This window comes from Canis lupus, chromosome 11 (genome assembly GCF_011100685.1).
Source record: "Canis lupus familiaris isolate Mischka breed German Shepherd chromosome 11, alternate assembly UU_Cfam_GSD_1.0, whole genome shotgun sequence".
NCBI lineage: Eukaryota > Metazoa > Chordata > Mammalia > Carnivora > Canidae > Canis > Canis lupus.
Window position 1 is genome coordinate 23,047,575 of NC_049232.1, and position 25,275 is coordinate 23,072,849.

The window sequence follows — 25,275 nt, forward strand, 5'->3', positions numbered from 1 at the left end:
GAAAAGAAACTAGACAGTAACTTGAAGCCACTTATAGAAGTAATTACATAGGTAAATATAAAAGGTCAGTATTATATTTTTAATTTGTAACTATATATGTGTGTGTGTATGTGTATGTGTGTGCATACACACACTATGTGTATATATGGTTTAAAATAAAAATGCATAAAACAATAATTATAGTTAATGGGTGCATAATGTATAAAGATGTGTTTTGTGACAACAAAACGTGAAAGGGGGAGATGAAATTCTAAGGAAATAATTGTTATATACTATTGAAGCTAAGGTTGTATTAAAAATGGATTGTTAGAAGTTTAAGAGCTTAAATGTAATCATGAAAGTAACCACCAAGAAAAGAACTAAAAAATATATAGAAGAAGAAAAGAGAAAGGAATCCAAGTGGTACACTACAAAAGAATCAAGCATGAAAATGAGTTGTAATAGAGAAATTGAGGTACAAAAGAGATGTGACACATATAAAAAATTATAAAATGCCAGAGGTATTTCTTCTTTATCAGTAATTATTTTAGGGGAGTCCCGGTGGCTTAGCGGCTTGGTGCTGTCTTCAGCCCGGGGCATGATCCTGGAGACCTGGGATCAAGTCCCATGTCAGGCTCCCTGTATGGAGCCTGCTTCTCCCTTTGCCTGTGTCTGTCTGTCTGTCTGTCTGTCTCTCTCTGTGTTTCTCATAAATAAATAAAATCTTAAAAAATAGAATGGAGAAAATTATTCCATGCAAGTAGAAATGAAAAGAGAGCTCAGATGGGTTTAAAATATCAGCCAAAATAGACATTAAGGGAAAAATTGTTACAAGAGACAAGGATATTGTATTTTGACAAAAGGGTCAATTCACTAAGAAAATACAATGATTTTTCTCAAATGCAGATGGAGCGTTCTCCAGGATAGACCATATGTTAGGCCATAGACAAGGTGTAATAAATTTAAAAATATGAAATCATACAAAGTATTTTTTCTGACAAAAATGGAATGAGGGATCCCTGGGTGGCGCAGCGGTTTAGCGCCTGCCTTTGGCCCGGGGCGCGATCCTGGAGACCCGGGATCGAATCCCACGTCAGGCTCCCGGTGCATGGAGCCTGCTTCTCCCTCTGCCTGTGTCTCTGCCTCTCTCTCTCTCTCACTGTGTGCCTATCATAAATAAATAAAAATTAAAAAAAATGTTTAAAAAAAATGGAATGAAACTGGAAATCAGTAATAGCAGGAAAACTGGAAGAATGTTCAAATATATGGAAATAAACTTAAATAACCAGTAGGTCAAAGAAAAAAATCACAAGGGAGGTTAGAAAGTAAGGTAAATGAAAATGAGCACACAGCATAACACATAAGGATTATAGTCAATAATATTGTAATAACTTTGATGACACATATACCTACCCTTACTATGGTGAGCATTGCATAATGTATGTGTCAAATCACTGTTGTACACCTGAAACTAATATAAAATTGTATTTCAATATACTTCAATTAAAAAAAACAAACTTATGCAGCAAAAGCAGTGCTCAGAGGGAAATACATACCTGTAGATGCCTGCATTAGGAAAGAAAAATTATTATTTATTTATGATAGTCACAGAGAGAGAGAGAGGCAGAGACACAGGCAGAGGGAGAAGCAGGCTCCATGCACAGGGAGCCTGAGGTGGGATTCAATCCCGGGTCTCCAGGATCGCGCCCTGGGCCAAAGGCAGCCACTAAACCGCTGCGCCACCCAGGGATCCCAGATTGTACCTTAGTAACCTAACTTTATACCTTAAGGAACTAGAAAAAGAAGGGCAAACCAAACTGAAAGCTAGCAGAAAGAAGGAAATAAAAAATTTTAGAGTGAGATAAACATATAGAGAAGAGATAAAACCAAAATTTCCTTTTTTTTTTTTTAAAGATTGACAAAATTGACAGTATTAGCTAAATTGGCTAAAGAAAAGGGAAGACTCTAATTACTAATAATAGAAATGAAAGTTGGGACTTTACTACTGACCTTATAGGAAAAAAGGGTTAGAGAAGAATAAACAATTGGATGCCAACAAATTAGACAACCTAGATGAAATGGACAAATTACAAGAAACATACTAACCGCAAAACTGACTCAAGAGAAAAATAGAAGACTGACATGTTGGATCAGACTTATATTAAGTAAAGAGGCTACATTACTAATCAAAAACCTCCTAACAAAGGAATACCCACATTCATATGGATGTGCAAAGAGCCCTGAAGAGCCAAAACAATATTACTGAATACGAAGTACGGAGTTGGAGGACTTGTACTTTCTGACTTCAAAACTTTAGACTACAGAGATATAATAAAAAACAGTGTGGTATTGGCATAAGGATAAACATAGACCTATGGAATACAATTGAAATTCTGGAGATAAAACCAAATTAAGTAGGCTAATTGATTTTCGACAAGAACGCCAAGACTGTTTAGTTGGGGCAAGAACCTTTGGGCAGCCCAGGTGGCTCAAGCGATTTAGTGCCGCCTTCAGTCCAGGGCCTGATCCTGGAGACCCTGGATTGAGTCCCACATCGAGCTCCCGGCATGGAGCCTGCTTCTTCCTCTGCCTGTGTCTCTCCCTCCCTGTCTCTCTTTCTCTCTGTGTGTGTCTCTCATGAATAAATAAATAAAATCTTTAAAAAAAATAGTCTCTTCGTCAGGTTCTAGGACAGCCTGCTATCCACATTCAAAGAATAAAGTCGGACCCCTACCTCACACCGTATTAAAAAATTAACTGTATAAAAGCTAGAATTCTTAGAAGAAAACATAGAGGTAAATGTTTATGGCCTTGAATCTGACAATAGATTCTTAGAGATGATACCAAAAGCATAGGCCACAAAAGGAAAAGTAGATAAATTAGACTTCATTAAATAAAAACATTTGTGAGTCTAAGAGCACTATCAAGAGAGTGAGAAGATAAGCCACAGAAAGGGAGAAAGTATTTGCATATCCTGAATCTGATAAAGGGTTAACATGCAGACTATATAAATAACTCCCACAACTTGACAGTAATAACAATAACAACATATGAGCAACCCAATTACAAAATGCCCAAAGGAGATGAGCACTGAGTGTTATGCTATATGTTGGTAAATTCAATTTAAATTTTAAAAAATGCCCAAAGGACTTGAATAGTCATTTCTTCAAAGAAGATAGTAAATGACCAATAAGCACATTAAAAGATGTTCAGAATCACTAGTCATCCCTTTAGAATGGGAGATGCAAATCAAAACCACAATTAGATACAACTTCACACCCTAATTATTACAACTATTATGAAAACAAAAACTGCAAAATGGAAAAGAACAAGTGTTAGTGATGTAGACAAGAAGAAATTAGGACATTTGTGCATTGCTGGTGGGAATGTTAAATCATGTAAAAGCTCTAGAGAACATCTTCTCAAAAAGTTAAACATAGAATTGCCGTATGATCCAGCAATTCCACTTCTAAGTGTATATTCAAAAGAATTGGAAACAAACTCAGATACTTGTACACCAGTGTTTATAGCACCATTGTTCACAGTAGCCAAAAGGTGGAAGCAAGTCATGTGGACACATGAATTGCCACATGACACATGATTGACAAATGAATAGATAAAGAAAATGTGGTCTATATGTAAAATGGAATATTATTCAGCTTTTATAAAGAATGAAATTGTGATACATGCATGCTACAATGTGGATGAACCTCGAACACATTATGCCAAGTGAAATAAACCAGGTATAAAATGGCAAATATTGTGTGGTTTCACTATAAGTGAAAGTATTAAAGTACCTAAAACAGGAAAATTAACACAGACATAAAGAATGGAGTTATCTGGGGGCTGGGGAAGAGGGGAATGTGAAGGTACTGCTTATTGGGTAGAGAGCTTCTGCTTGAGAAAATGAAATAGTTCTGGAAATGGATGGTAGTGATGGTTGTACCATATTGTGAATGCACTACTTCCACTGAACTGATTGTACACCTACAAATGGGTAAATGTGTACTTATCATGTTATATATATATATTTTTTTACCCTAATCAAAAACAAAGGTTATGAGTACTCAAAAGTTAAACCCCCCTTACGAATTTTACTTTTTAAAATGATGAATTTTATGGTACAAGAATTATACCTCAATTTAAAAAATTAATGAGCTGACCTTTTGGAAAAGAGCAACCGAATAAAATCAAAAAGAAGGAAAAAGGAAGGAAAAATAGAAGAAAAGAAGGAAAGTAGAAAAAAGGAAATAATAAAGATAAGAGCAAAAATTAATGAAATAGAAAGCAAAGGGGCAGCCCGGGTGGCTCAGCGGTTTAGTGCCGCCTTCAGCCTAGGGCTTGTGTGATCCTGGAGACCCGGGAGTGAGTCTCACATCAGGCTCCGCCCGCATGCAGCCTGCTTCTCCCTCTACCTGTCTCTGCCTCTCTATCTCTCTCTCTGCGTCTCGTGAATAAGTAATAAATCTTTTTTTAAGGAAAGCAAAGATTCAATAGTATTAATAAAGCCAAAGTTCGATCTTAGAAAACGATGATAAAATAGCTTTCTTCATGAGACAGTCAAGACAAATGACAGCCCTGAATCATGTTAGGATTTTTTTTTTTTTTTAGATTTTTTATTCGTTTGAGAGAGAGCAAGAGTATAAGCAGAGGGGAGGGTCAGAGGGAGAGGGAGAAGCACAGTCTCTGCTGAGCAGGGAACCTGATGTGGGGCTTGATCCCAGGACCCCGAGGATCATGACCTGACCTGAAGGCAGATGGCTGATCAACTGAGCCATGCAGTCGTCCCTAGGCTTGCGTTTTATTTTTTATTTATATTTATTTATTTATTTATTTATTTATTTATTTATTTATTTATTTATTTATTTATTTATTTATTTATTTAAAAAATTATTTAAGTTCAGTTTGCCAACAAATAGTATAACCCCCAGTGCTCATCCCATCACGTGCCCTCCTTAGTGCTCGTCACCCAGTTTCCCCACGCCCCCTTTCCTCCTCCCCTTCTGTAATCCTTATTTGTTTCCCAGAGTTAGGAGTCTCATAATTTGTCTTCCTCTCTAATTTTTCCCACTCAATTCCCCTCCTTTCCCTTAAAAGCCCTTTCACTATTTCTTATATTCCACACATGAGTGAAACCATATAATTGTCTTTCTCTGATCGACTTATTTCACTCAGCATATCTTCATGTAAGTATTTATTTTATTTCAAAAATATTTTATTTATTCATGAGAGACACAGAGACAGGCAGAGGGAGAAGCAGGCTTCCTGCGGAGAGTCTGATGCAGGGCTTGATTCCAGGACCCTGGGATCATGATCTGAGCCAAAGGCAGGCGCTCAACCACTGAGCCACCCATGTACCCTCATGTTAGCTAGCTTGTTTGCTTGCTTGCTTGCTTATGTATGTATGTATGTATGTATGTATGTATGTTAGCATTTTAAAATTAAAATAACAGATACAGTAGATGTCAGAAATCTAATAATTTTGCCAATAAAATTTGAAAACCTAGCTGAGATAAGATAATTTTCTAGAAAAAAATTGACAAAACTGACTTTCAACAAAAAAGCAAAAAACTGAGCTAATTTTTATATGTCCTTATATTTCTTTTAATGGGTATAAAGTGTTGAATTAGTTGCTAAAACTTTATCCCCAAAACCTACAAACTAACCTGTACTAGATGGTTTTACATTCGTGGAAGATATAATTTCAAACATAAAATGCTTGCAAGTGATCAGATAAATGAGTATACCTGCCCTGCCCACATATAGTTCATCTTGTAAGGCTGACATAATCTTCATGCCAAAACTAGACAAGGACAGTATGAGAAAGAAAATCACACCCAATTACATGAACATTAACACAAAAATCCCATGGGGATCTGTGGGTGGCTCAGCTGTTTGGTACCTGCCTTTGGCTCAGGCTGTGATCCTGGAGTCCCGGGATCAAGTCCCACATCAGGATCCCTACATGGAGCCTGCTTCTCCCTCTGCCTGTGTCTCTGACCCTCTCTCTCTCTCTCTCTTTCTCTCTCTCTCTCTCTCATGATTAAATAAAGAAAATCTTAAAAAAAATTTAAAAAAATACAAAATCCCAAACAGAACATTAGGAAACTGAATTAGAAAATGAATGAAAAAGAGTATATGTTATTGCCAGGTTTGTTTTTTTCAGGAATGCAAGTATTAGAAAAATCTACATATTTTATTAACCAGCTTAAAATATTAGAGGAGAAAAAAAGATAATTTCAAAAGATGAAGAAAAAAGTTTATCATGAATATCCTTTAAGATAAAAACTTAGCAAACTAGGAATAGAAAGGGCTTATTTTTAACCCAATTAAGGGTACTTTGTAAAACTTGGATCAAAATTCACACTCAGTGGTGAAACTTTAGCAGTATTCTCTTTTAAGGATTAGAAAAATACTGTCATTTTTGCATAGAACTCTCAAAAGAATCTGAAAAAAATTGTTAGTAAAGTTAATACTAAGTCCAATAAGTTTGCTGGATATATGATTAATAAATAAAATTAATTACATTTAGTATATTAACTGTAAAACAGCACTTCAAATAGCAAGATATGCAAAGTATTTAGACAAAAGATGTAATAAAATCTAATAGATCTAATAAAAGATTTGTGAATTTTTAAAAAAGATTTTATTTATTTGAGAGAGAGTGAGCAGGAGCATGAGTAGTGGGGGAAGAGCAGAGGGAGAAGCAGGCTCCCCACTGAGCAGGGAGGCCAGCCTGGAGCTCTATCCCAGAACCCTGAGATCATGACCCGAGCACCTGAGTGGCTCAGGAACTGGCTGAGCTACTCAGGTGCCCCTAGATTTATGTGATCCTTAAGGAGAAAACAATATTCAAATATATAAAGGTCATTAAAGAAGACAAAGAAATGTAAAGATCTATCAGACCATGGATAGAAAAGCTCAATTTCTTAGAGATGCAATCTCCCCAAATTAATCTGTAAAATCAGTGCAATTCCAATAAGAAATAAAGGCAGTGTGTTTTTCATGGGTTGCCAAAAGCTGATGCTAAAATTTAGAGAAACAAAGAGAATCTCTCTGTGTCTATAATAAATAAATAAATAAATAAATAAATAAATAAATAAATAAATCTTTAAAAAAGGCGGGGGAAAAAAACAAAGCGGCGGGGGGGATCCCTGGGTGGCTCAGTGGTTTAGCGCCTGCCTTTGGCCCAGGGCGCGATCCTGGAGTCCTGGGATTGAGTCCCGCGTCAGGCTCCCGGCATGGAGCCTGCTTCTCCCTCCTCCTGTGTCTCTGCCTCTGTCTCTCTCTCTCTATCATAAATAAATAAATAAATAAATAAATAAATAAATAAATAAATAAATAAATAAATAAATAAGTAAGTAAGTAAATAAATAAATCTATCTTTAAAAAAAAGAATTAAAGAGAAAAAGCAAATAAGATGACTTTGAAAGTTAAAAGGGGGAGAAAAGGGTAGACTTAACCAGATAAAATTTTGTGTAGAGCTTTAGTAATGAAGGCAAGAGTGATGACGTAGTAGACAAAGAAGCCAGTGCAATAGGTAAGAGTGCTGGGAAATAGATCCTGGCCCATACAGAGACCTGGTACCTGTCAGGGGGCGCTGTAGGTGAGGGGCAAAAGGGTACCTACTGCTAGAAACAGTACTAGGACCATAGGGTGTGTGTGTGGGGAAAGCATGTAACTGGATCTCTGCCTCACAGCGTACACAACAGGGTTAAAGACCCAATGTGAAAAGTGACACTTCAGAATGTTTAGAATAGAATATTTATAATAATCTCAGGAGGGGAAGTTTTCCTTTTTTTTTTTCTTACAGATTTTTTTAAATTATTTTTATTCATGAGAGACAGAGAGAGAGGCAGAGAAAGAAGAAGAGGAAGAGGAAGAGGAAGAGGAAGAAGCAGGCTTCTTGCTGAGTCCCCTGATGTGGGACTCAATCCCAGGACCCTGGAATCACACCCTGAGCCAAAGGCAGCCGCTCAATCACTGAGCCCCCAGGTGCCCCAGGAAGCTTTTTTAAAGCTTGTATTATAATATATATATAGTATATAATACAAAATATATGTCATGAAAAAACAGTTTGGTTCTTTTGATTCCATTAAGATTTTAAATTTTTGTTTATCAAAAGATCATTGAAAAGGTGAAAACATAAGTCAGTGTAGGAGAAGATATTTTCAGTACATATAACGGGTAAAGAATCAGGATTCAGAATATCTGAAAAAGTGATCATTTGGTAGGCCAATAAGAAAAAACCGAAAACAGTCCAGCAGGCAATTTGGCAAAAGATAAGAAACAGGTGGTTTACAATTTAAACATATAAAGAGACATCCAACGTCATTAATTAGAGAAATGACAAATATTCATCAGTCTGACAAAAATGAAGAAGCTCAGCCCTGGGAAGCGTTGGTTAGCAGGGAAGACAGTGGGAACATTGCTGGTATTAAATTGGTACAATAGCTTCAGAAAATACATCTCACTATCCAGTGAAGTTGCAGTTACTCATATCCTACAACTTGCTAATTCTACCCCGAGGTATATAACTGAGAGAAGCTTTATACACAGATATGATAAAACATACAAGAATTTACTCACTCTTTTTGTACTCTTAGGTTGTTTGCAATAGTAAAAATTACCAACAAGCCAAATATCACCCAGTGGGTAACGGGTTAAATAAATTACAGTATTTTCATGAGTGGTGTTGCTACATAGTAGTAGAACTATAAACTACATTTACACATACCAACATAGATGAATCTCGTAGTTTTATTTATTTTAAAAAAGATTTATCCATTTTGGAGAGACAGAGCACACATGTGTGCATGTGCATGCTGGTGGGAGGAGGGACAGAAGGAGAGGGAGACCCTCCGGCAGACTCCCCGCCAAGCACAGAACCCAATGGGCATGGGGCTCAATCTCATGACCCTGAGAACATGAGCTGAAATCAAGAGTTGGATGCTTAACTGACTGAGCCACCCAGGCGCCTGAATGTAATTTTAAATGAAAAACAAAACAAAACAAAACAAAACACAAATTGCCAAAGAATACTTCAGGGTCTATGCTGTTTCCATAATGTATAAAAAATGCAAAAAAAATGCCATGTACTTTTGGGGTACCTTTGTGGTAAGAGTATAAAATACATGAGCATGACCTGCTGCCGACTTACAGTAGGGTTACTTTTGTGAGAGGGAAGGGACTTGGTCAGTGGAGACTACCTACAATGGTAATAATATTTTATTTCTTAAAGCTGGGTGGTAGTATATGGTTCATTATATTATTCTTTATACCTTTTTGTGTATCTTAAATATTACATAGTCATTAAAAAATAGAAAGGTATGTAAATGGTTGCCAAGTAGAGGGCCACAGACACAAGTATGCAGGACAAATAAAAACACCAGCTGGGGATCCCTGGGTGGCGCAGCGGTTTGGTGCCTGCCTTTGGCCCAGGGCGCGATCCTGGAGACCCGGGATTGAATCCCACGTCGGGCTCCCGGTGCATGGAGCCTGCTTCTCCCTCTGCCTGTGTCTCTGCCTCTCTCTCTGTGTGTGTGACTATCATAAGTAAATAAAAATTAAAAAAAAAAAAAAACACCAGCTGCCTTCATGTTATCTAAGTGGGTAGCTATGGCTTGAGTTACATTTTCCAGTGGTAGTGTCTGACATGTATTGAAAAGGTGACATACCTCACAAACTTTTCTGTTTCCCTCCAGAATCTCTCTCTAGCCCACTTCAGCTCACCCCAAATTCATCTCCGAGAAAGCATCACCGCTGACCCTTCTGTCTGAAGCACTAAAGTCTTCCTTGGCCTCTTGCCTTTCCTGAACACCCCAACTCCGGCAGCCAGGTCCTGACATGGTAGCCTCCAAAACACACACTCTCTCCTCTTCCTTTCGATGCCAACCATCCCCCAGTCTAATCATTTGCCTGCCACCTGCCTCTTCCTCCGTAAGTCCCCCCACCCCACTAGTCGTCAGTCTTGCCAGTCTTCCCACTAGTCTCTTTTCCACAGAGGTCTCTTAAGCATGCCAATCAGTTCCTATCACTCCCTTGCTCAGAATCCTCCAAGGTGGGTGTTAAACTTCAAAGCTCTCACCAGGCCTATAAGGGCTTCCCTATGTGGCCTGCCCCTCCAACGGCATTTCCTGCTCTGCTCTCCCCTTTCTCTTCTAGTATGCTAACTTCTCTGTTCTTTGAACCAATCTTTGCTCACCTGAAGTTATAGATGCATGAAAATTTGAATAAGATTAGATTATTTCATCAAGTGTAAAAGTGGGAAAAAAGCAGAATGTTCGTCAGAAGTAGTTAACTGATTTTCAGTATTGTGATGAACATTACTAATATATATTAGTAGATATTTGAGTATTTCATCTCTATTCCTGAATATTCAGGTGGGCCAGAAAACTCTTGGGATCTTCTCTTTGGGAAAGCTTACATTCAGGTCACCTGATATGTTGAGTTGCCTTATACTGGGGTCTAGATGGTCATTCTGTTTTCTGGTCAGTCCGTCGTTCTTGAGCAACCTGGGTGTGACCTGGCTGTGACCCCCAGGGCTGAGGGCTGCAGGGAGGGGAGACGCAGAAGGGGAAGAGAATCAGGACACAATACTATGTCTCCACTGTGTGCCTGGGGCTCTGCCTGGGTTTCCCTCACACACAGGGGACCTAGGAGTACACTCTCCCCAAGATGCACACAGCCAATTGGGTGCCCCAGGTAGGGAGAGGACAGAACTATGGGGTGCTGCAGCTTGGCCTGACCATCTAACCCTTGACATCCCTGCAGGTCTCAGAGCTGGTCTTTGTGTCCATCTATAGCTCCGAGTTCTGCATGAAGCTCTACGTGGACCCCATCAACTACTGGAAAGATGGCTACAACCTGCTGGATGTAATCATCATCATCACAATCTTCATCCCCTATGGTCTCCGAAGATTCAAGGGCAAGCACTACCCCTACCTCAACATTGCTGATGGCATGCAATCCCTGCGCATCCTCAAACTTATCACCTATAGCCGTGGCATCCGGGTGAGTGACCTAGGGGTGCCATGTCTGCCCACTAGCCCCTGATGAAGTCATCATTCTACCACCATCATCCAGTTACTGAATCCTACTGTATGGCAGGTTGATCTTTACCAATGGTATCTCACCTAATCTTAATGAGGAAAAGTGTCATCATCTCTGTTTTACAGATGGAGAAATTGAGACTCACAGTCCCTCAGCAGTTAGATGACACAGCTGAGATTTGAGAGGTGTGGCTGGCTCCAGTGGCCACACAAACTTTTCCTCTCTCCCATGCTACATGGTGCAAGGCCTTTAAACTATGTTCCCAGGGGTCTCTTGCTTTTTGGTGGCACTGGTCACACACTTTCAGTTGTATGCTTTCCCCATACAGCTAAAAATCTGCTGCTTCTCTGGATGAGAACAATCTCATTACTTTGTTCAGGCAGCTCTAGAGATGGTGCTCCCGCTGAGAGGTCGTGAGGTGACTAGTTTTTCTTTGCTCAGAAGGTATCAGAAAAAACTTCATCGCTGACCCAACCTGCCATTGAGCATTCACCTCGGGGACAGTATGTTTCCCTGGCACTGTGCCCTGTGTCCACGCTTCTCCCGAAAGGGGCTGCTTTGGACTCATTGGACCAGCTAGGGTGTGTGTCAGCCTATTCTGCTGAGAGATTGCCCCCAGCCAGGCCTGGGCTTCTGTCTAGGACCTGGGCCCTACACTTAGCAGTCTTAGGGCCTGGGGGACAAGATGAGGAGAATGTTAAAGAGCTTCCCCTACCACAGATCCCCATTCACTCATTTCATGCTCTCATGTAGTGCCATGGCTGTGTGTCCTCTCCCAAACTCAGGCCAGCCCTCCTCTCCTCTCCTTCCCTTGCATCCTGGGAAGATGTGTCTGTAACTCCTAGTCCCTGCTTCCTCACTGGTCATTTGTGCCCTGGCTTCTTCCCTCCAAAGGAACTAGCCTCTCTGAGGTTGTCAGCAATCTCTTTGTTGCCAAGTCCACTGGCCAGTTCCATTGTCCTCTCACTGCCTCTTTTTGCTGTTCCTCCAGCCTCATGAGCACTTCTTGGGTGCCTGCTTGCTTTGCCTGGTCTTTATGTGCTGTTTTCTCAGGACTATACCCTAAGTTCTTTTCGCCACTCCCCTAACTCTGCATATCCTCTTTGGGTGATCTTTTCCACATTTCAGGGATTTCACCTGCCCATGGCTCTCTCTGACCTTCAGACTCACAGCCTCCTGGACAACTCACATGCTCCTCAAACCCATCCTGTCTAAGCTGGAAGTCATCGCTCTCCCGCAGTCATATCCCCAGACTCCAGCCCCTCCTTCTGTATTATATCTTTTTGTGAAGGCTGTGCCCCACCCCCATTCAACTGCCAGGTCATAAATTTGAGTGTCAGCATTGACGCCTCTGTCTCAAAGTCCTGTTGCACGGCCTCCTACGTGGTTAGTGACCTGTCCACATCTTATCACCTCCTCCCACCCCACCCTGCCCATCATCTTTTCACCATTCTCACTCGCCTTCATCAGGATTCCTGCACTGGCTTCCCATACTCCTGCGAGAGCCCTGGGGCAGAAATGCCCCTGCAGAATATAAATAATAGTGAAAGGGAATATAAGGGAAGGGAGAAGAAATGTGTGGGAAATATCAGAAAGGGAGACGGAACGTAAAGACTGCTAACTCTGGGAAACGAACTAGGGGTGGTAGAAGGGGAGGAGGGTGGGGGGTGGGAGTGAATGGGTGACGGGCACTGGGGGTTATTCTGTATGTTAGTAAATTGAACACCAATAAAAAATAAATTAAAAAAAAAAAAAAAGAAATGCCCCTGCAGCTGGGGAGAATCTCTAAAGGGTACATCAAATCATGGCAGCCTTCCTTTCAAAGCTGAGAGTGGCTCCCATTGTTTGTAGGCCAGAGATGGACCCTATAAAGTGTCCTAGAAGCAGGGGAGGGATGTGTCAGAGGTGCCAGGCATTGGAGTCCACGTGGACAGGAAAAAAGACTGGAGGTCCTTGGGAGGCAGATACTGGGTGATAGATACCTCAGATTGAGGGCACAATCAGGCGATTGGAAATGTAGTCTGCTTAGTGCAGTTGTTGGACAGACACCAAGATAGTGGAGGCCTAAATTGGTGCAAAGGTCACTGGAGATGAAGGAGTTGAGGGACAAAGAGGCCTGGGGGATGGTTGATATTCCATAGGGATACTGAAGGCCTCGAGGATGACAGCAGCATGTTGTGGATCCTGCAGGCAGAGATTCCAAGACATGAAGGGGAATGGTTAGCTAGAAGGCTGGCTCTTTCTAGAAGCAGGAGCTTCACCAATGGAGATAGCGTCTCTGAGAGAGAGGCAAGGGTGGCCTCCTGAATCAGGCTGGGAAGAATAGGCAGCTTCCCTTGAGAGGGCTGCTAAGGAATGATGTCCTGCCAAGGAAAGGGTTTTCAGGTGAGGCCAGGAGAGAAGTCAGCACAGAATGAAAGTGGCAGAAACTGGTGGGAAACATGTGAGGAAGAAGGTGATGGCTGTGAGCTAAGGGAAAGGAAGCCCAGGGCTGCGTGAGGAGGAGGGAACCATATAGGACTGAGGTCTGGGGCAGGGACAGTGACCCAGACTGACTCCTTGTGAAGCTGAGGGCATGAGCTATCTGCCAAGTGCATCATCTTAGCTATGTTGTGGCAGCCTTGTTAGAGGCTAAGGCCTGAGGTTTACAGCGTGGCAGGGATAACCCTTATTTGCAGGGCAGGGATCTAGTAAGGAGAGGACAGCCCTTCCCGCTGGCCAACATCTATCCCAAAGCTCAGCCTGGCTTGCTTGGTGACCACAGCCTTTGGTTCTTGTAGACATGAACAGAGACCCATGGGCATGCAGATAGAATATTCACACAGACATATGGCCCATGTTTGACTTCAGGGGTTTCTGTCATTAAGCAGAGCCTCGTATCCCAAAGTTGTTCCCTGGGGATCATCAGGCCACTTGGCTGTGGCTCACCTATGGCCTTTGGGATATCATAGGACCCCAGATCCCTAGGAGCACAGAAGTGACTCTAAATTACACATCCTCTGTACACTGGCCAGGTGGAGCTGGAGGTGGAGACCTGTACCTCTGTGCTAATTTATATTCCTTGAAGTCTAAATGATGCTTTAACAGAGTCATAGCCTCCAAGCCCACAGAGCTGGTACTCTGGCAAATTCTTGGCTCCTGTCCTCTGATTAATTAAAATGACATTCTGTCTCCCCCACCTCATGACAATAAACCTGGACAATGAGGAAATAGTTCCTTGTTATTTTGCACACAAAGAGGTTCTGTTGGCTGGGTACCAGGAGGCCACACTACCCCTGTTCATCTGTATTTAGGCCCAAAGAACAACCATCAGATGCTGGGCTCCTACTTCTTGGAGCTCATCACTTTCCACACATCTAAGCAGCAGCACAGAAGGGCCCTCTGAGAGTGGCCAGGCCTGGGCACCTGCCATGCCTCAAGATCTTCTCCTTACCCTGAATGCCCCAGGGCCAGGAGGGCAGCTGTGGCTTAACCTAGAGCTTTGGATGGCTGAGCTAGCAGCTAGGAATTGCTTCCCCAGAGAATTTGGGAATTCAGAATCAGGCACTTATGGGAACCAGGTCATAGCTTTGAAAGCCCAGGACTTCCATGGGGAGGAGTCATCAGCCTGTGGGGTTCTGGGCAGTCATCCACTGGGACTGGATTTCTGTACCTCTGGACTGCAGACTAATGGAGCCCGCCTGGATTGTGTTTGAAGGACATTGTCAGGGCCAGCTGTCAGGAGTCCCACATGTCAGGCCTTCTGGTGAGCGTGACCTCTTCTCCACTGTTGTTCTCGAGGCTGCTCAGCTTTGGCCTCAGGTTGCACTGGGCCTCACGCTGGCCTGGAAGTGCAGCCCCCAGCCAGGGCCAGTCCTCCACTCTCCTGTCCCTGGTGCTCTAGGTTCTCTGGCTCAGGGCTGCCCCTTCCAGGCCACCTGGGCAGACGTCATCCGTACTGTATGCCTGTGTAGTATTTTCTCATGGCCACTTCCTTCTTTACCTGCAGTAGTTCTTGTGAAAGAAGTTCTGTCTCTGTGTCACAGGGAGGGAGGCAATTTTGTACATCTCACCTCTTGATTTTCTTCTCCCAAAGAGAGGAAATGTTCACCTCTGTGGGCAGCTGTCAAGCCAGTCCACACGTAGGGTAATGCCGGGGCTCTCAGCTTGTCTTTCTGATTCCCACATTATCCCAAACTGTCATCACTTCCCTGTCCTGGGGCCCAGCTCTCTCGAGTGCTTCTTTTCATAGTGTGAAACCAATAAATGGTTTCTGGACCTGGAAAATGAGGCTTTAATGGTTGAAGTTGGTGGCACAAGGCAAAGGGCTCAGGAGTTGGTTCTAGCTCTGCCACTTATTGGAATGTGATGCTGGCCAAGGCTCTTTGCTTTTCCAAGCCTCTGCTTCCTCATCTTGAAATGTGACAAATGATAATGGTCACCTGCCTTGAAATCATGTCTGTGGCAGCATCTAGGTAGGTGACCATGTCTTAAGCACCTATTGTGTGGAGTGTAGAGAGTGAACAATGAGGAGACATCTGCTGTGTGGAGGCAAGCCAAATGCCCACTTTCTAGGGCATCTGAAACAGGATCCAGAAAGAATGAGAAGTCATATTCCTCTCAGCCTTCATCATTCCCACTCCCAGGGTAGCTCCCCTACTCCTCCTGGGCTTGGCAGAGCATTCAGGGCTGGCCCTCAGCTGAGAGGCAGGAGCAGGACACCTTGCGATGACCACAAAGGCAGGCCAGGGCTCAAGTGGAGTGGCCAGTGGTGCTGCTGGAGAGACACCCAGGCCTGAGGCAACCAGCACCATCTGCCCATGAGTGACAGAGGATAGAGGCCAGGCACCAATCAACCACTATTGGATTGGTCCAGCCTTCAGTTTGGACACAGTTCACAATCATCCATTCATCATCCATCCATCCATCCATCCATCCAACCCTTTATAGAACATCTACTGTGTGCCAGGCCTGGCACTGGATACTGGGGACAGCTGGGGTCTGGGCAGACTGGACCTGTCCGCTGAGCCCCACCCAGTCTGGCTATCTGGCCTAGCCCCAGTACCTCTGCCTTGCAGACACTCATCACTGCCGTGGGGCAGACAGCCTACATCGTGGCCTCCGTGCTCATCCTGCTCTTCCTCCTCATGTACATCTTCGCTATCTTGGGCTTCTGCCTGTTTGGAGTTCCAGACAAGGGTGACCCGAATAACTGGGGGAACCTGGCTGTGGCCTTCTTTACCCTCTTCAGCTTGGCCACGGTACTGTGTTTGGGAACAGTGGTGGGGGCAGAGGCCTTACAAAGGGAGAGCCAGCTGGGTGTGTGGACAGGCTGGGCCTCACATGGGGTCCTCCTCATGTTCAGATGCTTAGCTGGGCTGGGGAAATGGAAGGCTAGCCTCTCAGGAGAGGCCAGGGCCCTGCCCAGGGGTCCATTTCTCTCTCTAATCTTGTGACTCCCTAGAGCATTCCCATTTGTCCCACAGGGTTGTAAAACTTTAAAAGAGTTCTCAAAAGAGAACTCTTTTGGATTAAGTTTACTTTAGAAATGAAGCCCATGTCACATAGGCTTTTTGGGACTAGGCTATCACAAATCCACCTAGAATCAAGCTGCAAAGCCCAAGTCTGGAAGGGCAGACTCTGAAATCTTTCCAAAGGAGGGCCTTGCAGAGAGACAATATAGTTCTTGGAAGGATGGGAGGCCTTTTGGAGAAGAGCCCCCAGGGCACCTTGGCCAGTAGTGTCTATATCCAGTGGCACCTTGCATCCCCAGCCATCATGTATGGACTGGAGTCCTTGGACAGTGGGTGAGGGGCTGATGTGAAGGCAAAGCCAGCTGCCTCCTCAGTGGGGCTGGGGCTGCTGTAGCACAGGTGAGGAGGAGGCCTGCCCCAATGAGCCTTGGCACTTGGCACACCCTGCCTTGCCCAAGCAGGTTGATGGCTGGACAGACCTGCAGGAGCAGTTGGACAGTCGGAACTTGCCTCTCAGCCGGACGTTCACCATCACCTTCATCTTGCTTGCCTCCTTCGTCTTCCTCAGTATGTTTGTGGGTGTAATGATCATTCACACTGAGGTGAGGCTGCCCTTGTGAGGCTAGGGGGTCAGCTTAGGTGTGGCAGGCAGAGCCATAGGCCAAGTGTCCAGGACGGGGTGGGGAGGTGGTCAGGTGGGCCCTCCTGTCCCCAGCCCTGCTCTTCTTCCTGAGCCAGTGCATTTTCCTGTCTCGTGATGGTAGTCAGCAGGACAGGGGCTTGGGGAGTCACTGCAACTGCAGATGGCAGCTTGAGTTGAGGCTGGCCCTGTATGGGGTGGGGCTCCTCCTGCTGAGGAGCAATGCAAGGCTAGGGAAGAAGAAAGATGGGGGTAGGTGGGTGGGGAGGCAGTGAAAGCCTGTGTCTCACCTCCATCTTTCCACTCTCTAGGACTCCATTAAAAAGTTTGAGCGGGAGCTGATGCTGGAGAGACATGTGACACTCATGGAAGAGAAGCAGGTGATTGTAAGGCGGCAGCAGGAAGAGGTCAGCAAGCTGATGCAGATGCAGGTAGGCCATTTCCAGGCACATGGACCATCAGACCTGAAGGAGTGACCACAGAGAGGCCCTTGGGGCCAGTGTAGACAGCAGGTGGTGTTGGGCATCTCTGGTCTTAGGCCGGGCAGGTTCCAATGCTCTGTGTTTTCCACAGTTTGGCTTTATTCTCTATATTTTTGTATTTCTCTGGACCTCTTAGAGAGTTGAGAACTATAGTTACGGTTTCTCCCTTCTCCCTGGGCACAACTCCACTGCCAGGCCCACTGCCTGGAATGCTTTTGTGACTGAGGCTCCTTGATCACCAGGCAGCCCATAGGCCCCATTTACGGAGTTGAGTGAGGTCATGGAGGTCCTGATAGGTGCTCCTGGTTTTTCTAAAGTGGAGTGAGGATAAGCACACCAGGCTGGAGGTCTCCTGTCAAGCATGATACACCTGTGAAAGCTTGGGGAGGGAACATTCTTTTTTCAGCCTAAGCTCTCTGAGCTCCTCTTGCAGAGCCCTGGGTTCTCTGCTGGGGGGTCCTGAATCTCCACCCTTCCTCCCCTGTGCAGTCAGTGCATCACTCCTCAGACCCTTCTCTGAGCTAGAGACATCTGTCTGGATCATGCCCATTTGTCCAGGGCACAGTGAGAACACGCCCAGCCACACTTGGGCTCTCCCTGGCTCTTTTCCATGTCAGCTGTACTCACTTCAGTGATGGTGGCTTATGAGGCTATGGTGGTCAGGGGGATTGAGGCTTGGAAGGAGTCAGGGCGAACCCAAAAGTCAGCTCAAGCCTTTGCCTGGGCCCCTTGTGAAGGGTCCCCAGGTCTCTCTGCATCTTGGCTATTGCTTCTTCATTTCCATTGCCCTCTTTACGCTCCCCTCTCTAGAAAAACGCTGACTACAAAAGTTTTAGTGAGCTGGTGGAGAACTTCAAGAAGACCCTGCGACACACAGACCCCATGGTCTTGGATGATTTTGGCACCAGCCTGCCCTTCATCGATGTCTATTTGTCCACTCTGGACAACCAGGACACCACAGTCTACAAGTCAGTACCCACCCCGCTGCCCCTGGCCCCTTGGAAACCAGGCCTTTCCTAGTCCTGAGGTTTCCTTCAGCGTGGGGCCAAGTCAGGTGGTCTGGGAGAGCCAGGGGGTGGTGGCCGATGTGCAGGGTGGGTGAAGCGAGGTCCTTCTTGGGGGTGCAGGACTGTGTGCACAGGGGTGGCGCTGCAATATGGACAGGCCTGTGACCCAGAGGCATCTGTCCCCCTGCCCCTCCCCTGGTATCAAGGTGCTGGTCCCTTGGACTCTTCCAGCCCCTTTCTCACTGCCCCCTTTTGAGAAGTCAGAGGAAAGAGTGCTGCTTGGCAGGGCAGGAGCTGAGGCTCCTGGCCTAGTTCTGACACAACCTTCTTTTGGGACTCTGGGGAGGTCTCTGCCCCTTTCCCATCTGCCCCTTTCCCATCATGGGGGCTGATTCTATAAAAACAGTGTGTGGAGCTTTGAGTTGGCTGGGCTCAAGGCTATGCTACGTGTGCATCAGCTGGAGTTATACCTGGGCCATTACTGAACAGGAAGGGGAGGAGCATGAGTCACAGTGAGCTCTTGATGAAGGGAGGGAGAATGAAAGCAGGGTGGCTTCATGACAACAGCCCCCTGGAGGGCTTCATAGGCTGGAGGAACTCCAAGGAGGGGGTCAGGGAACATCCACTTGCGGCCTAAGAGTGGGGCCAGGCAGTGTCTGGTCACCTTCACACAATGTCACCAACCCCACACATGGGTTAAAATCACTTACTCTGGGGGCCACAGGCAGAGCAGCAGACCCAGATTTTAGCTGATCTGATCCAGTTCTATAGTCCCTGCTCTTCCCTGAACCCATACCTACCAGATGTGGTGAATCCACAGGTGCAAGCATGTGGGGGGTGGGGCTGGGACGGCATGGAGTCCCCGCCCCGAGCCCAGGCCCCCTCTCCTCTGGCTCTTCTTCCAGGCTTCAGGAGCTGTACTACGAGATTGTACACGTGTTGAGCCTGATGCTTGAAGACCTGCCGCAGAAGAAGCAGTCCCAGTCCTCCGAAAAGGCTGATGAGAAGTAGAGGGGGCGTGGGCAGCCAGGCACTGAGGTGCCTCGCAGGTCGAGCCAGTCTCTTGTTCAACACAGGCTTTCTGAATTGCCCTCTCTGCAGTTACTTGGGATCATGGTATTTGCCTGCCACTGCGGGATGGGTCCGAGTAGGCACCCATGAAGTCTGATTGCTCCCCATTCCACATGATGCATTCAGGCCTGGGGAGTGGAGAGAGGGATGCTCAAGACTTGCCCTTGGCTAGAGGCCACATGCAAGGGTCATACTGGCTGTCTCATCCCTTGACCCCAGCAGCGAGGGCTCACTGGGTTCCTGGAGGACCCCAGACAAAGAAAGGCCTCCAGCAACCCCATAAGTGTGTATGGCTTCTTTGGGCTGGTATAACCACACTAATCTTGGAACCTCTTAAAGCTGGGCTCCTCTTTGTGGGTGCCTCACACCAGGGAAAGCAGTATTTCTATGTACCTACTCTCTTGGGGACCCCTCTTTGGAAGTTGACTTTGCTTTTTCTCTAGGCTCACAGTGGTCATGTTGCTGCAATGGGTGTGGTCATGACCAGTAGGACTGTATTGTGTGGGCATGGAGCTCACAGTAGCCTGGCCTGGGGCAGTGGCCCACCAGCAGTGCTGGGGCATCTCATATGGTGTCCACGGAGCAGCAGTATCAGGCCCTTTGGGCTGTTGCCCCTCCTATGGTTAATTAGGACTCTTCACTTAAAAGGTGACATTTTCTGTGTCATTCCTGGCCACGTGACTAGCAGGGTTGCCCCTGTCCTGGCACTACCTCGATCCAGCCATGATGGAATCTTCTGAAGGCATAGGAAGAGCAGGATTGGTTGAAATGACACCCCCACTGCCCCTCTGCTCCCATTTCTGGGGGCTGTTCTGGAGGTTCATCACTTTAGCAGTGCCCTGTCTGACAGTGGGAGGAATATGTTCTGGGTGGAGCTGGGGTAGGACACTGGCATCTATAGTTGAGGGGAACAAAGCCCCAGACCTATAGTGGGGAGTCAGGTCAGCAGAAAACACATGGGGTAAAACAGAGCAGCAGGACGAAGAATCCCTGTGTGGACCCATGGTCTCCCACTATGGGTGACAGCGCCTTCAAGGCCTTGGGACAAGGGCACATGGAAACCTTTCCTCATGGTTTTGTTCATACATCCGACTCCTCCTTACTGAGCTGTGCTGGGTCCTGGGGGTACTGTAATGAGAAACCCACAGTCCAATCCTGGTTCTCTTGGGGCCCTCGGTTATGCGGAGGAAGCAGTAATCCAGCCAGACTGGAGGAGAGATTTTCCCTGAGGAAGTGACGGTTTTTTGAATGCAGAGAGCACATGTCTTCTAAGATACTCAGGTTGTTGGCATTTGCAAATGTTCACACTCTCAGGGCCAAATTGAAAATCGTGTAAAAGTGCGAAGAAGGCTTGCTCTGGAGGGTGAGACCCATCACCATGCTATAGGGGAGCCCTCTGAGGGCAGGGGCTGTAGCCTCGCTGTTTCCTGAGGCGCAGAAGAGCTTATGCCGGTGCATTGGAGGGCTCTGGTTCAGGCCTGAGGCAAAGCAGACATTGCTGCTGCCCGCCCTGCTGTGCACACTGTTGGCATGCTGTGTGCCTACATTGCTCAGGAGAATATGAAAACACATTCTCCTGCTCTCACCAGGAATCCTGAGAGTCGCCCTAGGTCCCTGGATGTGAACAAAAGATTAAGAAATCAGCCTCAGGGAGGTAAGTCGGAAAGTGCTACGGTTCTGGAATGTAGAGGTCAGGATTCTGTAATTGGGTGACCTCAGGCAAGGTGCTAGATCTTCTGAAAATTCAGCTATTTCCTCTGAGAAATGGGCTGATAAAATGGACCCACTTCTAAGGATCAAATGAAACATGTGTGAGGCTGTGAGGAAAGCTGTGGTCAGCTGTGGCCTGTGCTGCTTCGCTGTCAGCTCTGCCTCTGCTGGGTGGCCAGCTGCAGTGGGCCGTGCTGGTCAGGGGCAGAGAAGCACGGGGCCAACACCAGGGTGGTGCCCAGAGCAGGGAGCAGAGGTCAGGAACCTGTGTTGGGGGTGGGCGGTGAAGTGGTCTCTACGGGGAGCTGGCATGGAATGGGCAGATGGCGCAGGACCTGGAAGGCCTGTGTCCCTGCAGGGGAGTCCCAGGCACAGGACTCTGGGCTGCGGTGTGCCGGGGCGAGCCGCCTTTAAGGGCGCAAGTAGAAGGCTGTCACAGAGCAGAGAGCCGGGAGAGGGTGACGTGTGGAGGGCTGGCCCAGCACCGCTGCCAGAACAAGCCAGCGGATATTTGGCGCAAAGTCCCAAAGCAGCATTTCTGTTTGGCTCTATTCGTCTGCAGAGCAAACACTGGCAGATTGGAATTCCCACTTGGGTCCTCACCAATTCAAACAGGCTTGGCCACGACTTTCAATTGATTTGCTTGGGGCAGAAGTGCTCTGCCTGCCCAGGCCTGGCAGTGGAAAGCAGGACCCTCCTCACCAACCCCCAGCCTTCAGATCCAGCAGAGCTGTCCCCAGATGGCTCGTTCATCTGCATTCTGCCAGCCTGGTGGTTTGGTAGCTGCCTTGGAATGCTGGGGACCTGGGGCTTGAGTCTTTTGGTCACACTCAGGTCCTCCCCTAGCTCCTGTGGGAAGGATCTAGAATCCAAGGCTGGAGGTGTTTGGAAGGTGGCTGGATTTTTTTTTTTTTTTAAACTGCTTGTTGATTCCACAGCAGGAAGCAGTCCCTATATTTTGGAGATCCGGGCAGTGAGTGAGAATATAAACTCTCTTCTATTTATTCCAACAGCCCTTAGAAATCTTATGGAGATGCTAGAAACTGCACACCTTGTGTTTTCTTCAAATGTGGATGAGACAGGACCCCTCCTAATTTAAAAGGCCCTTTACCCAGTCACACTCCACTCTCAGTGGTCTCTCTCCCTGCTTTGTTCTCTGTGCCTGGCCCCAGGTTGCCTAGGCCTGTTTGCTTGGTTCACAGGCTCTCAAGAGAGAGGATGGCTCTGAATTTCTAAGTAGACTACCCAGAAGGGAGAGCAATGACTGCTAGTTCTAGTCCCAGGGCTTGGGAAATGATGAGAAAGGGGACCCCATGTGACCGAGACAGATTTATCCACATGTGACTGCCCCGCTCTTCCCCATGTTCTGCTACCCGGATCTCTGCTGGTCAGCCCCACCCCTCACCATTGTTGAGTTCTGTCTGTGACTTTACTATAGACTCTAGGTGACAAAGTGCTGGGGGGTTGGGGGAGAGCCAGGACTAGACAGGGAAGGGAAGAGAATTGTTGAGCTTGAATGCTTTCTTAATTGGTGCTTTCTAGGTCTCTTCTCCGTGATGGAGAATCAGGGTAAAGGGTGAACAGAGAGCAGGTGAAGAGACCAGTCAGATTACGGTGGATCTACACCAACAGGAACTGGGACAGGGAGGGAAGAAGAAAGCAAAAGCCGAGGACCAAGAGTCAGAGACTTTTAAGCAGAGGTTCTGACCCAGCTGGAGTGTGAGGCTTGCAAAGGGGAGAAATGGACATGACAGGTGTCCTTGAAGGGGGTGGGAACTGGATCCTCACTGATGTCCTCTGAGAGAGGCAGGTCATGCTTGGGATCATTCTAGGATGACTTTTGGTTGCTAACTGTGCCCTTTACAAATGGAACCCCCTGAATAGATTTGACCATGTGGAATCTGGATTATATTTGGCCAAAAGATCATTCTGTCTAATAGAGACCTCTCAAGCTAAAATTGGGAAATGTTAAAGAGGGCTTTGCAAACCACTGCCTGAATCCCCAGCTGGGCTCAGAAGCCTCTAGGTGAAGTGGCCTTGGGGGTGGTGGTACCACATGTGGCTGGATTTTTGCGAAGTGAAACCAAAGTCTGAAAACAAAGTGTGGAAGAAGCCAAAGAGATATGAAGAGTCCATTCTAGAACTCTTGGGAAACTGGACTGACCCTAGCCTCTGTAAACCAGTGACGGGACAATGATGTTCTCACAACAGAGGCACCCCATTGCCCCACAGTTCAGCACACATAGCCCTTGACTCCCTTCTTCCCCAGCAGGACCTTGATGCCTACTTGGTGGTTTGGGATAAAAAGTCCTCTTCATAAAAAGGCCTCCAGAGGAGGAGGCATCCAATCAGGCTTCGGGCCCAGGCTCTGAAGGTATAGCCCATTCTCTTTGTTGACAGTGGAAACAACGCCTTCTATTCTGTTTTTTCGGCATTTGTGTTTACAAGATACTTTCACATACATGATTTGAGACTTGTTGCAACACTTAGGTATTTTTGTTATTCCCATTAAACTGGTAAAACTGAGGTTCAGAAAGGTGATGGAAACCACTCCCTGCCCCAAGTCTGTACAACTACGGAGGAAGAACCAGGATTCACAGCCATGCAAGTCTGGCGCGTGTGCCCTTCTCCTATGAAGCTGTGCACCAATCTTCTAAGGAAGATTTTATAAGTGGGTAAGCAGGCACTCACAGGGACCATCACTTGGCCAGGATTGTCATTAAAGGGCAAAATGCAGGCTACACACATACCCTCTGCTCTACAGCCTCACAGTGACCTTGATCTTTCTTTTCAAAGCTATTTTTTGAATTTTAAGATTCAAGCCATGATTGCCTTCAGAGCAGGGCCCGATTCTGAAGTCTGCTGGCCCAGTGTCCCCTGGGTTGGCCCTGGGAGCCTCAGAGATGGAGAGGAAGGCAAGAAGCAGTCGGTGTGCATGAAAGGGTTGTGACTATTGCGCCTAATCAGGAAATTACAGCCTGGGCAGCAGAGGGTTTGGCTTAGAAGTCACCCTTCCCTGGGTTTCAGTGAAGTCTGCCCACATGAAGGCTTGGCCAGCAGAGGGGATGTGCCGAGCAGGAGTGAACTTGGCAGGTGGGATGAGCCAGCCTTGTCAGTACTTTGTAGAGCAGACCCAGCCGTTTCTGTACCCAGAAGGTTGGCCTTGGGTGGTGACCTTGAGGTCTGTTTTTTTCTGGTTCTCTGCCTGCCCCTGTACCCACAGATAATTCATGAGCAAGGGTAGAAGCTGTCGGCACCCAAAGGGGGCACTCTGTGAGTCTCTTGGCTCGAGTAGGTGGCTTTGCCCATGACCCTTGAATGAGTGTGCAGAAAAGGAATGAAAGTTGGCAGGTGGGAAAAGCCAGTCACAGAACTGTACATACATGACACCATCTGTATTTTGTTTTGAAAAGGAGAAATAAAACCACATATACAAAGTGGCAATGCAATATTTGTTCTCTTCCAGGTGGCAAAGATAATACACAAAACCTAGTATTGGCCAGTATATGGAGAATGAGCCCCCTTGTCCACTTCTGGCCGTGCCCATAGGTGTGGCTTTCTCCTAAGGCAACGCAGGTTGGATTTTTATGTGCGTGTTCCCATGGCTCAATAGTTCTGCTCTTGAAATTACCCCAAGGTGCCAAATGACTAGTGCACAGAGATGCATGGATAAGGATGTTACTGTGGCCTGTTATAATAGAGAGACAGTGGAAGAAAACAAGAAGTTGGAGTGCCTGGGTGGTTCAGTGGTTGAGCATCTGCCTTTGGCTCCAGGGGTGATCCCGGGATCAAGTTCCTCATCAAGTTCCCTGCGGGGAGCCTGCTTCTCCTTCTGCCTATGTCTCTGCCTCTCTCTGTGTCTCTCGTGAATAAATAAATAA

General features: G+C 46.2%; 1 protein-coding gene across 7 annotated transcripts in view; it reads left to right on the forward strand.

The window, feature by feature from the left end:
- The window catches only part of CATSPER3 (cation channel sperm associated 3), a 39,411-nt gene extending 14,577 nt beyond the window's left edge, over positions 1–24,834 (forward strand). For 2 of the 7 annotated variants that reach the window (XM_038552209.1, XM_038552210.1), the window contains 7 exons: positions 9,684–9,918; positions 10,753–10,992; positions 16,089–16,271; positions 16,943–17,086; positions 17,436–17,555; positions 18,417–18,574; positions 19,519–23,920. In XM_038552209.1, coding sequence (XP_038408137.1) covers positions 9,826–9,918; positions 10,753–10,992; positions 16,089–16,271; positions 16,943–17,086; positions 17,436–17,555; positions 18,417–18,574; positions 19,519–19,624 — 1,044 coding nt within the window. In that variant the 5' untranslated portion in view covers positions 9,684–9,825 and the 3' untranslated portion in view covers positions 19,625–23,920. Of the gene's footprint in view, positions 1–9,683; positions 9,919–10,752; positions 10,993–16,088; positions 16,272–16,942; positions 17,087–17,435; positions 17,556–18,416; positions 18,575–19,518 lie in introns of all 7 variants that reach the window. The other 5 variants (XM_038552208.1, XM_038552206.1, XR_005366692.1 and 2 more) reach the window with 4 other exon arrangements.
- Positions 24,835–25,275: the final 441 nt, after the last annotated feature.